This window comes from Lissotriton vulgaris, chromosome 4_1 (assembly GCF_964263255.1).
Source record: "Lissotriton vulgaris chromosome 4_1, aLisVul1.2, whole genome shotgun sequence".
Taxonomy (NCBI): Eukaryota; Metazoa; Chordata; class Amphibia; order Caudata; family Salamandridae; genus Lissotriton; species Lissotriton vulgaris.
Window position 1 is genome coordinate 120,001,366 of NC_141691.1, and position 17,193 is coordinate 120,018,558.

The following is a 17,193-nucleotide window of genomic DNA, read 5'->3' on the forward strand; positions in this document are numbered from 1 at the left end:
TACCTCTTACATTTTGTTTGCTTTTGACTCTTGAACAAGTGCCACCATTGCCTACGCAACGTTTGTTCTTGTGCTTGAGTGTCTGCCATTTATTGCAGTATTATACCTCTACTTGTGCTTTGTACGCTTTTGTAACTTGCACACATGACACTTTTTCCTTCTGTAATGTACCGTTTGCTACCTCTTGTATTTTGTTTGCTTACAATTGTCACTTTTGCCTCATGTAACTTAACGTTTGCTTTTGTGTAATTTGTTCTCATGTATCATTGCTGTTCCTATTGTGAAGCGCTCTGACACCTTTGGGTAAAGTCAGCCCTATATAAAAACGCATACCATAAAATAAAATCTTCTGCGTGCACAGAGGCCCAGGCTGCTGCTCCCTGGTCCTGGACTTTTTTCCTGTTGCTGGTCAGGGCCCTGGAGGGCAGTCAGGGGGTTCCTCCTTCCAACTGCCCATTGCCAGGCTCCAGCACCTTCTGCCTCAGCAGACCACACCCCAGAGAGAGTCTCTTACTGTGCAAGCACTTTTTAATAGTTGAGTAGGGGACTGGCAGGAAGTCTCGGTTGGTCCTATCAAACAGTGACACATCACTTCCCTGCCTCTCCTTGTCCAGCCTCTGGGTTTGTTCAAAATGGCATCGTCCAGGGTCTCTGGCCACCTGGTCTCTGAGAAAGCCCCCCTTGCTGCCTTTCCTCCTTGGTGCAGCCTGGTGCCTGGCACCCAGTGATAGCTGCTGATGGATGAGCCTCTAGCCCCACCCATCTTCTCTTTGTGGAGAGAAGGCCTTAGCTTGTAGAAGAAAGGTTATCAACACATCCTGCTGAGGTCAGCCCTCAGCCAGGGTCTGGTTATGACTGACTCGGAGAAATGTGACATTTCTGAAGGACCCAAAAGCAGTACAAATATGACTTTGGACTCTGCAGACTATTTCTTTCCCCATCCGCTACAGTGGACTTTAGTGCGTGTCTGGAATCTGTAGGCCTTATGAAAGTTAATCTAGCCCATGGGCTCCACAACCCCATAGGGGAATAATGAAGTGAAAAACAGTAAAACACACTGAATTTCCCTGGCATGTTCCTTCCCAGTGTATAAAGCCACGTCTGCATAAGTCCTGCCACACCATTCACTCTGTACGTGCTCCTGGACTGCGCACACTAGGAATCTCCCCTGCCCAGACCCTACACGTGTGCACACGCATGTACACCTGTGTCTGCATGTAACAAGCCCGGTGTCCCTTCCTCCAGCTGCTGCGCAGTGGCCTGGTCACGCCAGGGGGACACCAGTAAAATCCCCATGCAGTCTCTTTCATCCTGAGTTCACTGTGGGTGAGTCCCAACTTATAAGGCTCCCCCACAGTAAAAGCTCAACAATTAGGTGCTCAAAAAGCAAAAAGTCTGGGTGGCCCGTAGTGTCAGAACCACCTTCTAACACTGGACATAAATGATGATGTCCTCATCTGGTTCTCTTTATAGCTGCAAATTCAATGCCAATACATTAAACTGGCAATCTGTCTAACTTTCTTTTTGACATCTTCGGACAACTGCTTGTCACCATGCCCAATCATTCCAGTATCTCTCACTGCGTGCATATGCACAATATTTGGCTGTACCCGAAAATCCCTTCCCCAGGAGTGATATTGAATATGCAGCCAGACTGTTACCTGAAATTCAGTCCTAGCTGACTTACCACCATCTCATGCTGGACCCCCTAAAGCAGTTTCTCCTCTAACTTTTCTCTCCCTGTTCAAACATAGCTCAGTCGCTAATATACCACTAACGTGCATCCACAACAATGTATTACTACTACAATAAAGTTATTTCATTACATTTATCACTACAGTGAGGTAAGTTATCACAAATTACAATTATAATTCATTTTAGAGCTGTAATTATTTAAGGGGTTGGTAGGCACATTAGTGAGGGGTAAAACTAGTGTCATTTGCTTTAGTGTAATTACGCTAAATTTTGGCAATAGGTAGTGCATAGGGGTAGTAAGGAATATATACTGTCCGAATGGGTGGTGTATAGCAGTAGTAAAGGATGTTTGGGACTCTGGGATGGGTAGTAAAGATTAATATATTATACGTGTGGGTGGGTGTGAGATGTACATGTTATATTCTGTCATTGTGGTTTGTGTTTTTAATGTTAAATATCATTGTGGTGAATGAGAAAGCATTGTCAGTGTAGTCATCATGCATTCATATTAATTGTAATGCATGGTGTTAGTGTTTTTTTCTGTAGTAACCTATCTTGGTTCAGTCATGGTGGTAAACTGCAAACCCTTCTTTGAGGCATCACCCTAGACAGGAGCCTCAACTTTCAAGTGCATCTCAGCGCAATGTCCAAAGAAACACCACAACTAAAGTAACTGCAAATTATCAAGTCCTTCATCCCTGTGAATGGCTTCAGACAAGTAGTACAATCTCTGGTGACTTTTAAGTTTGACTATGGGAACTCCCTTCTTATTGAAATCTCAAAGACATGGCTAGCTCCTGGAATGCAACACTACAGGCTGCTGCAAAGCAGTCGTTGGCAAAAAAAAAATGTGATCAAATATCCCCAATCCTTAGCACAATATATTAGCTTCCATACGAAGCATGAAGCATCTACAAATTGACATGCGTCACCTGTAAGTCCGTTCACCCGGAATCTCCAAATTACCTACACCGTAAAGGACCATATCCAGAGGACAACTCTGGAGCACTGATATTCCTGAAGTCAAGAAGGCTACAACTCTAAAACAGTCTTACAGAGGGAGCACTCCAATCATCTGCTATCCCTCTCTCCTGAGGGAACGACAAGGTCTTCTACTTCAGTCCTACTTGGCTTATGGGTAGAACAAGTTCCATGTTGGTACCACCTTCTCCATCTTGATTTTTGCCGTTCTGAAGTGTGAACCTGCCACCATCATGTTAAACAATTTTTTGTCCCTCTTCCTTCTCCTGGTTTATTTTTGCTTGTGTTTTTTGCCTACTTCTACATAATTCGAATTTTAATGTGACCTTTGTTTCTGTAAAGCGATGAGTTGCCGATTTGGTGTAGTCCGCACTGTGCAAAAAAAAGAAAAAGTGCAGGTGTTCTTGTGTGGTAGGTTTGTGGTATGAATAGGACTGAATCATACTAGCAAAATGCAGCAGTGCTTCTTTTGGGATGTGAAACCAGATCTTTAGCTCACAGGGAAATAGGGCAGGAAACCACTGTTTCCAACTGAACCTTCAAAAGCGCACAGGTGGATCCTCTACCCTTCTGCAGTGACAAACTGACATTCTACCATCAAAACCCACTTTGCTCTGTGGGACAAACGTCCAACGCAAAGTTATCAAACGAAGAGCCTGATTGCAGCTTCATACCTAACATCTGAAAAATACTGACATTAAGTATAAAATACTTAAAACAATATTTATTTTATATATATATATATATATATATATATATAATCGCACACATATCCATTTTTATTATAAGCAGGAACATAAGTGAAACACATTCTGTATGTTCGTTCATATGGTAGTTTATTTCACTTTCTGATTAGCAGGGCTCCTGTGAACGACTTTTTTTTCCCTGGAGTTTTTATATAGCGCAAACTTGACTCATAGGTATCAGAGCGCTTTACATGAGCACCAGTTGCATTACAGATGGACACATTGATATATATTTTTTGTGAGGGGGGGGGGGGGGGGGGCACAGGGAGATTACGTGATTTTCCCAGAACCACAGGATTCTGAGCATTCTGCTGAGACTCAAACCCAATTCCCCAACTTCGAGGTCCACCGCTCTAGCTGTTAGGTCGCAATCGTGGTCTCCAACCAATAGCTTGTGAGCTACTGTAGCTCTCGAGCTACCTCTGAGTAGCTCACCTGTGTTCAGCCCAGCTTATTAAATTAGACAGTTTTTGCATGGTTGAATTAATATACATATAACAAAACTGAAATTACACAACAGTAATAATATTAGTAGCTCTCAAAGAGTTTCATTGAAGGTAAGTAGCTCTCAGAATAGAAAAGGTTGGAGACCCCTGGATCCTCTCCCTTATTCAGCGCACCGTCTCCGTGAGTACAAAAAGGCATATACCTGATAACAGTAGTGTTACCAGTGAACATTGTCGAAACTTTTAAAGGGAGTCCATAAAGTCTTTACGATGGGAAGCACAAGTGGCAAGCGAGAGTCATACTGCTCCCTCGGTGTGTATACTGAGTCCTCCCCATACCAAGGATAATGTAAAAAATTCTAGAAGACTCCTCAAGCTCTTTTTCATCAGGGATGAAGTTCTTGTTTAAGTACTATGGATTTTGATGATTGTGTTATATTCCACTTAAGTAGTCTCAGCTATGCTGAGACTACTCTTACATCACTTCATTTCACAAGTGACATCAGAGATTTCAATGAACGAGTGAACCAGTTGATACGGCTGCGCCTGGCTGGAGGTGTGGGGTTTTGCTCTCTCTGTGAAATAAAAACTCTAGAGTTTTACTATGGCGTTGCTGTAATAATTAATGACAACATTTTTGGAGATGATCCTCGAAACCAAGCATTGAAGTGACCGAGAGCTGCTGAACCCAAAAAGAACACACATTATGTAAGGAGTTGCACGTTTTCTGTGTTCTGGCTTACGTGGAGTCTGAATGAGAATGGGATCATTTACAATTTTGCCCTACCTAAAATAAGCAACATAATCATGATGTTGTCAGGTGGGAAGTACTTTTCGAAACTATAAAAAACGCTTATTACCAGATCAAGCTTCAGCCCCAATGCAGACATTATACATCGTTCATAACATCGGAGGGGACATTTCAATTGAATATGCTCCCCTTCGGCCTTTGTTCTGCTGCCAGCATTTTCAGCAGGTTATTACAAACATTCTGAAAGGTATTGATAAAGTCTCATTCTTTCAGGATGATATCCTGGTCTTTGGGGACAATGTAGATGAATACTTTTTGAAATGGGGGTCTCTAGTTGGCAATGGTTTGCACCTTTGTCCACATAGAGACCCTTGCTGCTAGTCAGGGAAAGGGGATGCACTCCTAAAATAACCCCTGCTCAGTCCCTTTGTTGCTCGGCACGAGCAGACAGGCTTATCTCAGAGGAAGTGTGTAAAGCATTTGTGAACACATACAGAAACACAGTGAAAACACTACAAATGGACACCACACCAGTTTAGAAAAATAAGTAATCTTTATCTAAACAAGACCAAACTGCAAAAATCCACAATAAATAATAGTCTCTTCAATGGTAGAAATAGTTCAGTTCAACGCAAGTTGTAAATGCAACACTTTTCCAACAAAGTACCTTAGATGCGTCTTGTAAAATAAACAAAAGGGTCGCAGGGAAGGCGATGCATCAGTTCCTTGCTTCGGGGAAAGCAGCGCACCCGTTCCTTACAGCACCGCAGGGAAGGCAATGCTTCTGTTCCTTACCGGAGAGGAGGGGATGTGTCAGTTTCTTACTGCGTTCCGGTTACGATGCGACAAGATGGCACCTCAGTGCAATGCGACAAAATGGTGGTGTGATGCGTTGCGACGATCTGGTCGATGTGTGAACGTTTGCAGCCGCACGGCAAGTGCTGCGACAATCTTCTCAGTGATGCGTCCGGACTCGGTGTGGATGCGGCGCGCTTCTTCTCTGTGGCTCGGCAAAGCGTTTGGAACAGGTGTGGATGCGGCACGCAACTTCTCCATGACTCGGCGATGCGTCGGGAATCAGTGCGTATGCAACATGCTTCTTACTTGTTGTGTCAATCTTCCAGCTCCCACCAACAAACAGTCTCTAGAGGTCTTAAACAGCAGCAGGCACCTCTTCGCAGGTTGGAATTCCCAGCAAGGGTATTCAGTGGAGCTGGGGGTGAAGTATTTATGTTCCTTAGACTTCAGACAGGAGGCAAGCTCAATTTCAAGCCTTTGGAGATCTTCCTCAAGATGACAAAGCAAACCGCAAAGTCCTTTTCTCCTTTCCTTGGCAGCAAGCAACAACTGCAGGCCAATCCCCAAATAGCAAACAGCACAGGGCCAGTAATCCTCCTTCAGCTTCTCCGGTTCTTCTCCTTGGCAAAGGTACCTCTTGATTTCCCAGAAGTGATCTAAAGTTCTGAGGTTTGGGTCCCCCTTTTTATACACACAAATCCTTTGTCTCTGAAGGCAGAGAGTGTCTGTACCAGGCCAAAACCAGTTATATCCTAACTGGTGCAGCTTCCTGGCAGGAGGTGGAGACCGCATTGTTGAAAGCAGACCTGGCCCAGGCAGGTAAAAGGAAATCTCCTCCCCTTATTTTAAATTCAACCCAGGTCTCATTCAGACCAGCCCTGACTCATCAGACTGCTGGAGACGCAGCCCTCTCCCAGCTCCTGTCACTTACAAGCCAGACATGCAATACACAAACTTAGCAAAGGCACACTAAATGGTTAGGCAAGAAAACACCTACTTTCTAATTGTGGTATTTTCAAACACAGAATGTTAAAATCACCCACACTAAAAGATGCACTTTAACATTTGTTTTGGCATACTAAACTTTATTTTTCTATATTGTTCCTTGGGTCAGTTATATTTATATAAGATTTTATAATCAACTGCCCATTCTGGCCTATGTGAACAGATAGCCTTACGATAGTGAAAAACGAAATTGGCAGTATTTCACTATCAGGACATGCTACACACATCAGGGCATGTCCTACCTTTCACATACCTAGTACCTTGGGCCTACCTTAGGGGTGACTAACATGCAGAAAAGGGAAGGTTTGGGGACTGGCAAGTGTGTGTACTTGCCAAGTCGACATGGCAGCTCCAGACTGCACACAGGCTCTGCAATGGCAGGCCTGAGCCACATTTTACAAGCTGCTTCTGTGGCTGGCACAATCAGTGCTGCAAGCCCACCAGCAGCATTTGATTTACAGGGCCTGGGCACACACTGTGCACTGTACTATGGTCTGATAAATATATAAAATAACCAATCATGGAATCACTAATCCATCACAACAATTTACAAGGAGTGCATATGCACTTTAGCACTGATCAGCAGTGGTAAAGTGCGCAGTCATAAAACCAATAACAGATCAGAAAAAATACAGGAGGAAGGCAAAAAGTTCAGGGACGTCCCTGCAGAAAGGGCCAAGTCCAACGAATACAATAAAACCTTAATGGAAGTGAACATGTCCATGCGGCCTTTCTCTAAACAGGGGTGAAGAGGGGACAAGGGATTGTCAGTGTAGAGGCATGTGATGGGATGCAATCTCATCCTCCAGAGTCCTTTGCTGGGCCGCCTCCGGGCATTGGCAAAGGCAGCATCTCGTGAGCTGGCCGCGGTTATTTGCTTTAGTTGCCACCCATAAGACCCAGTGGCAAGTGACAGGCACCCCTATTCTGTTCTAGGTAAGTGGAAATATGGGATTGGAGCAGAGAGGTACCCTTGCAGAGTATAGTAGCGCAAGGTGGTTAAATGCTATGGCTTAAGGGCAAGGGAGTAAAAAGTCCCAGGCCCAGAGTGAGCAGTATTGGGAAATGGTCGGAAACACACCCTCCAGGATCTGGGAGAGGACTACCACTGGCTGGGAGACCAAGGAGTAGTTCATGCTGGACTGGCTTACATGCACTGGCGAGAAAAAAAAAAAGTATACTCCTGGTCCTCTGAGTGCGAGAGTCGCCAGAGATCCACATGGCCATGGTCAGGAGTAACATCCTGATCCGCATTTTTACCTACATCCAGTGGGCTGTTGAGGTCAAGTACTGCTTCCCATGTGAGGTTCCAATCTGCTATGAGATTGTGGAAGGCCCCAATTTCCATGGTTTGAAGGTTTAACTGGAGAAAAAATTGGCGCTTGGATCCCTTAGGCACAAACAGAGAGCCAACACAAATTGTCCAGCCACCAAACCAAAGTTTAGCAAAGGCACAGCAACTATCTGGATCCGTCCATGTATTAAGGATAGTGAAAGGCAGGGCTCTGCGTAAAAGAATCATGACGCAGCACTCCCCAGTTTGCCCAAGGCTGTCTGCTGGCGCCGCCGGGCAACTTCTGTGGACTACCCACCCCACCCAATCACGACGCAACTTTTCAGAGTCTACATGAGAGGGATGGGTTACTTGAAAGACAGCCACGTCAACTCGTTTGGTCTGCAGGTAAGACAACACCTTCTTACATTTTATAAAATGTGTCAAGCCATTAACATTCCAGGAAAGGACCTGCAGGGGTTAGGGGGCGCTGGAGCAATGTTGGCCATCATGGCAATGAAGCGTCAGAGGTGGGGGTTGGGGCCAGAGAAAAGGGACGGAAGAGAGCGGGATTAAAAATAGAAGAGGGAAGAGAAAAGGAAGAAATGAAAGTTGAAAAAAGGTGGAAGAAAAGAGAAAAGTGGAAATCAGGAGCTCCTTGAGCGTGGGAGGGGGGCAGGTAGCCCTAAGCAGGGGAAAGTGCTTTACGCTAAAATTAGGGGAAGACTAAGGTAAAAGAAATGATGACTGGAGTAAGAAGGAAAAGAAAGGGGAATTGGATGGCAAGGAACGGAGGGAAGAAGTCTCGGGGGAAGCCGGTGACTGTGTACCGTGGGTCTAAGCCTGGGAGGCAAGTGATCATGAATCCATTCAATGACCGAACCATGGGGCTGGAAAGAGAGCGGGAAAGCGTTGGGGGCCAGTAATCCCAAAAAGGGTTGGGGGGACAGGAAAGAGGGCGTGAACAACAGCAGTTGTGATAACGAACAGGGGAAGGGGGGGGACAGAAGGCTCAGCTATAAGGCCCTTGACCCAGGAGCAACACCATGGGGGCAACCGCAGCAATAAATGAAACAGCGGTGATTGAAACGACAACACGGCGGACCTAACATAGCAATGCATAGCAAAACACTGCAAAATACAACTGAAGATGAATACGCATGATACGACACAGCTTTTATACAGAGTAAGAGAGAGGCATGTTGATAGTAGTCTTATACTCAGCCGTTCATCCTGAGAGTTCTGGAGGCCTCTTCGTGCAGCTGCCTTGAGCGCAGGGAGAAGTTCCCGGAGAAAGCCCCTGACATCCGAGCCCTATGCATATTCCGGAAATGCCAAAAAAAACAGACATTGTCCCTTCATCTTCTATCTTCCAGGTCGGTGAGCTTGTTCTGCAGGTGCCAGAGTTCCTGGTCTCTATCCGGGATGCAGTTAAGACATTCTTACGCGGTCGAGAGACTGTGCTCCACCCCCGCTTGAAAGCCTGCAATGTAAGATCATATGGATTTTGTCTCAGTAGTGAGGTCCAATATCTTGGAATCCAAGCCCTTTCAAGCGGCGACCTACCGCAGTGATCTCCTGCAAGCTGTGGTCCATTGTATTATCCGGCTGCAGATGGACTGTGGGGTGGCCACAGTAGCTGAGGCAGTAGACGTCACCATGGAAGGTAGTTGGGAGATCGCCTCCTTGATGAGTAGCTGGTGAAACGTTTTGCTCGGGAATTTACTGGAGGGCATCAGCGAGGTGGGAGGCAAGGAAGAGAGCAGTCCGGTCACCCAGCGTGGCGGTACAGGTTGTGGCCAACAGATGAACCACTTCCTGTAGCGCCGCTCAGTGAGGATAGACCATTCATGGACCGAGAAGCCTGAAGTGTGACGTATCGAAGTAGCGTTGTTCAATTCAAGCTGCACACCCCATATCCATCCAGAGCTGCTCCAAGGGAAACAGTTCAGCCCCCCTCGGGGTGCACTCCGGCCACAAACACTGGAGATCACGAGTGTTGCCAATGTCAGTTTCAGGACCTACTAGACTGCAGCTGTCAGATGCCACAGAAGGTTCCGGGGCGCAAGGGCTCTATGTTCGGGTTACACAGCCGCTCTATTCCTTTGTGTCCATGGTCCCACAAAGTCCAAATGAGCATTCAGACAGCCAGGGATTTTGAAGGCATCAGTAGCGTGGGCCAAGAAGAGAGGAGTAGTGAGAGGGTAGGCACTCCTGTGGCCAACGGGTCTAGCGCTGCAAGCTACTCACTGAAGATCCCAAGCTCTGAAGGGCGAGGCAGGCCTCCTCGTGGAGGTGACCTGGCTGGTCACCTCCACTAGGGTAAGGTATGACGAGGCATGGGTGTCGAATGGTATCTGGTAGGACGCAGTGAAGCCGCACAGCCCGTCAGGGGTTAAGGACGCTGCGTGTCCCAAGTGGCAGGTGAGTGACGTCTCGGGGCACGTTGAAGCAGCTAAAGGCCCCTCTACCCCAATTGGGGTTAAGTCTTCCTACTTTAGTTCTCCTAACGATTTGCAAGAGGAACAATTAGCAGTCTGAACCGCTCATGGTGAATTAAATATAAGAGAGCAGTGGCACAACCACTCTTTTCTATTTCACAAAGGCTGGGTGTTTACTCAAATCCTTTTGGGGGTGCATTGACAGGCTTGGATCATATATCCAGAATCACCATAATAAAGGTATTAGCCACCTTTTTGTTGTAGTTTTTTTTAATCTTCTGTCAAAGAACCCCTGCTGCCCCTGTTTGCACAGGTCCACATTATTTTCTCCTTATCTGCACGGGGGAATTGGTCTAAGCTTTTTTAAAAAAAACTTTTTCCTGAAATATCCCATTAACTGGGCTACAGCTAAAAGTGCAAAAAGTGAAGCAGAAGTAAGCCAGGCAGGCAATATCCTCATTACGGTTCTGATGCTGTGCCTGCTGATTGCTCTTTTAGTACTTAGGAACAATGGTCCCAGAAAGCTATAATATAATGCACAAAATTCACATGGATCAAAACACAAATTCAAATTAAAAACTAGGACAAAGAGTATTTGTTGCACACAGTGTTTAATTCACACTGGGCATCGATCTATTAGTGTCAACATTTACACATTATTGCATATAAAAGTGCCCCTAGGGTTACAGCTAAAAGTTCAAAAAGTGAAGCAGAAGTAAGCCAGGCATGCAATATCCTCATTACTGGTCTGATGCTGTTCCTGCTGTCTCTATGATGAAACAACTGCTTATTCCCTTTTTGTTGTGTTGAAATATTTTATAAGGTGCCATATTCGACTAACAAGCCTGTAAGTCCCTCAGAGAGGCTCCTGGTGGTCCGTGGTGAAGCTGTGCGGCCTGTCCAAAATTGAGGACGCTTATGGAGGCATAGGCCTTCCTGTGAGGCCGCAGAGAAGGCAGCTGGTGCTTGGGATCTTTGGGGCTCGATAAAGTGGCCAGGACCTCCCAGTGGCATTGCGAGGGCAAGGAGGTAACATGAGCCAATAAGGAGGCAGTTCCCACAGCCGTTGGAGTTCCTCCTCCATCTGTGGGAACACTCCAGCGCGTGGAGCTCTTTAGGCGGTGGCCATCTTAGTCTGTGACCAGACCTTGCCCCCAAAAAAGGATCCTGTCAAGTTATATACTGCTCTGCTTCAACATCTCCTATGAGCTAGCTGGAGGCAACCCTTTCAGGGCATAGAAGACTATTCCACGTGGGCTAAGGCCACTACGAAGTTCATTAGCAAGAGAGGTGCTGGGCTGTGACATTGGCGTCTGTGGACATATTCACAACACAATACTGCCTTAACAGTCCGCTCTGACTGGTAGGCCATTTTGTCCACTCGGTCCTGCATGACTTTCTGTTCTGAGTCCACTCCCCAGAACATACCACCCGTTGAGGAGGTACAGTTGTGATATCTATTCTAAAAGTAAGGAATCTGCTGTTACACGTTTCTATCAGATGAACAAGTTACTTCTCTTTGGTAACACTCTTTCTGGTGGATACTCTACCTAACCACAGGTTCCTCACTGCCTTTTCATCTCTCCATTCTCTGCAGAAGATTCCCGAACGTCACAATAAGGCTCTACATTAAATGTTGGCAATTTTTCTTAGCTCTTGGCCCCCTAGGGCATAACAGGATAAAGCTGAGAAACTGGCTTTAGCAGCAGGAGTGGCGCTTTTATGCAGTCCTAAACCCTCACTTATGGGCGGAACAGAGCCATATAGCTCCACCGATCTGTATGCAGGAGCACTGATGGGAAAATTCTCCAGCTCCAGTCTGGCACCTGGGGATATTCCTAAAATAAGGAATCTATAGTTAGATGGAGGATGCACCAGAAAGAGCGTTGACGGTGGTAAGTAATTTGCCGTTTCCATTTCTCGTTAACTCAAATGATTATCTAATCTCTGATTTTACTTGACATTTGTATGTCTTCAATAAAATTGGTCTTGCAAATAACATTCCTAACCAAATGATAACCTTAGTCTGGTTATTGATACCGATTTGTCAAGTTTTATTCAGCTAAACTCAGTTGTTAGCGGACTAACAAGCGTTACTGTGTAAAGTGCTATATGTTGAGTAATGCAGTGTTTTTCTTTGATCTGTAGATCTGGAGATTTTAGGGCTTCAGAAGGACTGCATTGGACACAAGCTGACCTTCATCGGATCAAGACTGGGATACAGTTGTTCTAGCATGCCACATAGGTGCAGCGAATCCAGGTCTGGATGATGGGCTATTCACCATGTACTATTGTAAAGTGCTCATCTTAGTGTTTCTATTAACCTTTTATTTAAGTTTTATATACCGTACAGAAAAGAAACCATTGAAAACTTTCAGAAGGAAACGAGTTACACAGCCTTTTAATTTTTTACTTACGCTCACTACAACGTTTGTGTGTGTCTTTTTTTGTGGTTTGTTCAATGTGTCAAAAACACAGTGGTTCAAGTATTGAACGAATATTATGGTTTTACTTCTCTGTTGGCCTTACAGTTTGCAAACCTTGGTAGCCAGCGTACTCTCATTCATGTTAAGCTAAATATTTTATTATCTATTGGCCATCCTCTGTTTTCTATTTGAAAGACAGAGTTGACAGCCTGGTTTCTTAATTCATATTGTTATCAAAGTTGTAACAGTGCATCAAGAGCTGTTAGAAAATTTCAGGGGCATGTTGTTGTGGGTTGTGGAGGAAGGATGACAAATAATCATTTTTGCCTATTTTTTATTTTTCAGTTTCTGTGTAATGCTACACTCAATTGTTAAATAAAACATTACAGTCAATAATTTGGTCGTTGTGTTTTTTTATTCAAAATTGTGTGTGTTTATAGGCAATGCGTGGATATTAACAAAACAAGCCACTGAGAAGACAGTTATTAAATAGAGGGCACAAGCTTGCAGGTAACTGCCTCAAAGTCGTAGAAATAACATTTTGGATTAAGCAAACTCATGTTTATGCTCTCGTTCCTTTGGTTGTATGCTACAACCAAAAGCTTGAAGTACTGCCCTCGAATTTATGAATTGTTTTATTTCACCCACTACCATCGCACATTTTAGATGTTTACGAATTATGACCCCAGAAATTAGCACATTCAATCCGAGTTTTATAAAGTTATTATTTTGTTCATTTTAAAAATAAGCCAATAGGTACATATTTAAATATTTATAATTAATCCAAATATATATATATATGTTCGAGGCATATGGGCTGCAGATGGTACATTATGAATAGATCGCCATCTGGTGTTGGGCTCGGATGATTGCACTTTGTTTTTCTCTTGGAGAGTCTTTTGTATCTTGGTGACTCCTCCCTTGGTTGGTAGTGCGCATGGGCATCGGCTCCATCCTTAGATTGTTTTTTTCCGCCATCGGGTTCGGATGAGGATCGAGACGCTCCAGATCAACTTCAGAGAAAAGTGATTTATCGGCGCGTATTCCCTTTCCAATTCGACGGTATTGTTATCGAACGCGTTTCATTTCCATTCCGACGCGTTGCAAATTCAAAATCGAAGGAAAAACTTGGATCTACGTCGACGAACAGGAGGCCTTTCTCGACGCAGTCAAGCCCGGAGTCCATGGAAAGGACTCCATTCAAAAAATGTCCAACGTGTGGTGCTAAGTTCCCACACAAGGACCTACGCAAGGTGTGCAACCTCTGTCTATCGCCTGAACACAAATCCAGGGACTGCGAAGCCTGCGCAGCATTCTCCTCCAAGCTAACGATTAGAAATCGTCGAGCTCGAAGACACGAGGTTTCCAGAATGCAGTCGGAGGCGATCCCGGAGCTGTTCGGAGACGAGCAAATTGAGGAAGAAGAGGATCAGTCGGGGTCGGAAGGGGACCAGTCGGAGGTTGAAGAACTCAACGAGCAACAAACCGTGAGTGACGACGTCCCCTTACCGAAAAACCGACCCCGTGCGGTAACGACCCCGCCTTCGAGCCCGGTCAAACCGCAGAAAAAAGTTTCCGACGCCCCGCCCTCGGGCCCGGCAACGAAACCGAAACTGAAACCGAAACACTCGGCCTCCCACCATGTCGGATCCGAGAAAAGGGCGACATCGACTTCGACACCGAAGCTACATACAAGGGAAAGCTCGGTATCGAAACATTCCATGTCGAAACATAAACATGATTCGTCGTCCAAGATTCACTCGATACCCAGGAAGTCGGAATCGAGTGGACACTCGGTGCCAAAAACACCGAACACTGACGATCGAAAACATAAGCACCTTTCGGAACCAGGGCCTTCGGTACCGATTCAGGAGCAACAGACAGATCCCAAACAAAAGATCTTGTTTATCGATCCGCAAACTGGCAAAGTAGTGACGAAGAAGAGAAAGAATGAACAGACAGAAGATAAATCTCATCCTTCAAAAAAGAGAACACTGGGGACAAATACAACTCCTCCTGCTTCTCCTCGACCTAAAGTCACACCCTCTTCTCCTATTCCTCACACTATGCCAAATATTCCTACACCTTCCACACCAACACCATCTACACCTCAGTCTGATGTAGACAGTGATCTAGGGGAGGGAGAACCTCAAGGGGATGACGAAACCATCCCAGATGAGGATGACCCATGGGAAAATTATGACGTAGGGTCAGATGAGGACAACGACCCAGAGTTATATCCCTCAAAGCCTTCACCACCTGATGATAACACAGGGTTTGTGCAGCTCATTAATAGGGCAGCAAAATATCATAAAGTAGATATACATACAGAACCTCAAATAGAGGATTTCCTGTTAGAGACGCTACCTAATGCACAAAGAACATCAGGTACTCTTCCTATGTTGAAGGGTCTTCTCAGTCACACAGAAGAAATATTCAAAGACCCAGTGAGGGCTAGGGTGTTAAACCCAAGAATTGATAAAAAATATAAGGCAGCTCCAAAGGATCCAATATTTATTAAAGGGCATGTACCTCTGGACTCGCTGGTGGTCTCAAACGCTCGTAAAAGAGCAAACTCATTATCTACAGGAGAGGCTCCTCCACCTGATAAAGAGTCAAAATTAATAGATGCATCAGGCAAGAGAGTAGCATCACAGGCGGCAAATAGCTGGCGTATAGCCAATACACAGGCACTACTCGCACGTTATGACAGGGCACATTATGATGAATTCGAAAAACTCATCACACATCTCCCCAAAGAACATCAGAAAAAGGCAGATCAGTTAATACAGGAAGGTAAAATAATAACTAATACTTCCATTAAGTGCGCCCTAGACGCAGCAGACACTGCAGCAAGATCCATCAACACCAGTGTCATGTTAAGGAGACATGCATGGCTTAGAATCTCAGGATTCAAACAGGAAGTACAAACGTCCCTACTGAACAAACCATTTGATCAAAAGACACTGTTTGGTTCAAGCACAGATGAGACCTTAGAAAAGATGAAAAAGGATACAGAAACGGCTAAGTCAATGGGAGCATTGCAACAGCCAACACAAAGAGGTTCCTTTCTTAGATCCACCTATAGAGGGGGCTCAAAGAATACAGGAACAAATCAGCAATCCACCTCTTTCACACCAACATCACCCAGAGGTAATTCAAGAGGCAGTTACAGAGGTAACAACAACAAGGGTAGAGGCCGCGGAAATAATAACAACCGCAACGCCTCAACCCCAAAACAGTGACTTCATAGAACTCCCCCCAGACCACATAACACCGGTCGGGGGACGTCTATCACAGTTCCTACCTGTCTTGGAAAACATCACATCAGACAAGTGGGTGAGACAAATTATCCAACATGGTTATTGCCTGGAACTCACAGCTACCCCACCAAACATCCCCCCCAAACAGCGTCCAATGAGTCAAGATCATCTGACATTGTTAAGAGAAGAAGTACTAGCACTTCTACAAAGCATGCAATAGAGAAGGTCCCAAAAGATCAACAAGGAACAGGAGTATACTCTCTATACTTCCTAATCCCCAAAAAAGACGGGTCCCTAAGACCAATATTAGACCTCAGACCTCTCAATGCTTACATAAATTCGGAGCATTTCCACATGGTCACGCTCCAACAAGTACTCCCTTTACTGAAGAAAGGGGACTTTCTTTCTACACTGGATCTAAAAGACGCTTACTTTCATATCCCAATTCACAAAGCCCACAGAAAATACCTAAGGTTTGTATTAGAAGGACAACACTATCAGTTCAAAGTCCTTCCGTTCGGTGTCACAACAGCACCGAGAGTTTTCACAAAATGCCTAGCTGTGGTGGCAGCACACCTAAGAAGACAACAAATACATGTCTTCCCATACTTGGACGATTGGCTAATAAAGGCCAAGTCAAAAGAAGAATGTCTTCACAACACACAGAAGACAATTCAATTGCTGCACCACCTAGGGTTTACGGTGAACTACAAAAAATCACACCTGCAACCAAACCAGATTCAGCAATACCTGGGGGCTACGATAGACACAGAAAAGGCAATAGCATACCCCAACCCAATCAGGATACAGACAATGGTCGGGTTAATACAAAGATTTCAACCACAACACTCACTACCAGCACAAGTGTTTATGCAACTATTAGGCATGATGTCCTCCTGCATACTGCTAATACCACATGCCAGGCTACAAATGCGTCCACTACAGGAGTGTCTAGCGACACAGTGGAATCAGGCTCAAGGTCAGATTACAGATCTGGTGTTGGTAAACGACCGGACGTATCGCTCTCTGAAGTGGTGGAACACAGAAAACATTTCCAAGGGACGGTCGTTCCTAGAGCCAATTCCACAAGTGATAATAACAGCGGACGCATCGCTCTCCGGATGGGGAGCGCATATGGACAAATACACAGTGCAGGGGAAGTGGAGTGTGCAGCAAAAGAAACTGCACATCAACTACCTAGAACTATTAGCAGTATTTCTAGCACTAAAAGCTTTCCAAATGCAAATAACAGGCAAGGCAGTCCTGATCAGAACAGACAACATGACTGCAATGTATTATATTCAAAAACAGGGGGGGACACACTCTCTCCAACTATCCAAACTAGCACAGGACATTTGGAGATGGGCC

General features: G+C 45.1%; 1 protein-coding gene across 1 annotated transcript in view; it reads left to right on the forward strand.

Annotated features, from left to right (window-relative positions):
* The window catches only part of LAS1L (LAS1 like ribosome biogenesis factor), a 402,245-nt gene extending 389,290 nt beyond the window's left edge, over positions 1 to 12,955 (forward strand). The window contains exon 13 of the mRNA XM_086918369.1: positions 12,285 to 12,955. Within this exon, the coding sequence (XP_086774495.1) occupies positions 12,285 to 12,369 (85 nt within the window). The 3' untranslated portion in view covers positions 12,370 to 12,955. The remainder of the gene's footprint in view (positions 1 to 12,284) is intronic.
* Positions 12,956 to 17,193: the final 4,238 nt, after the last annotated feature.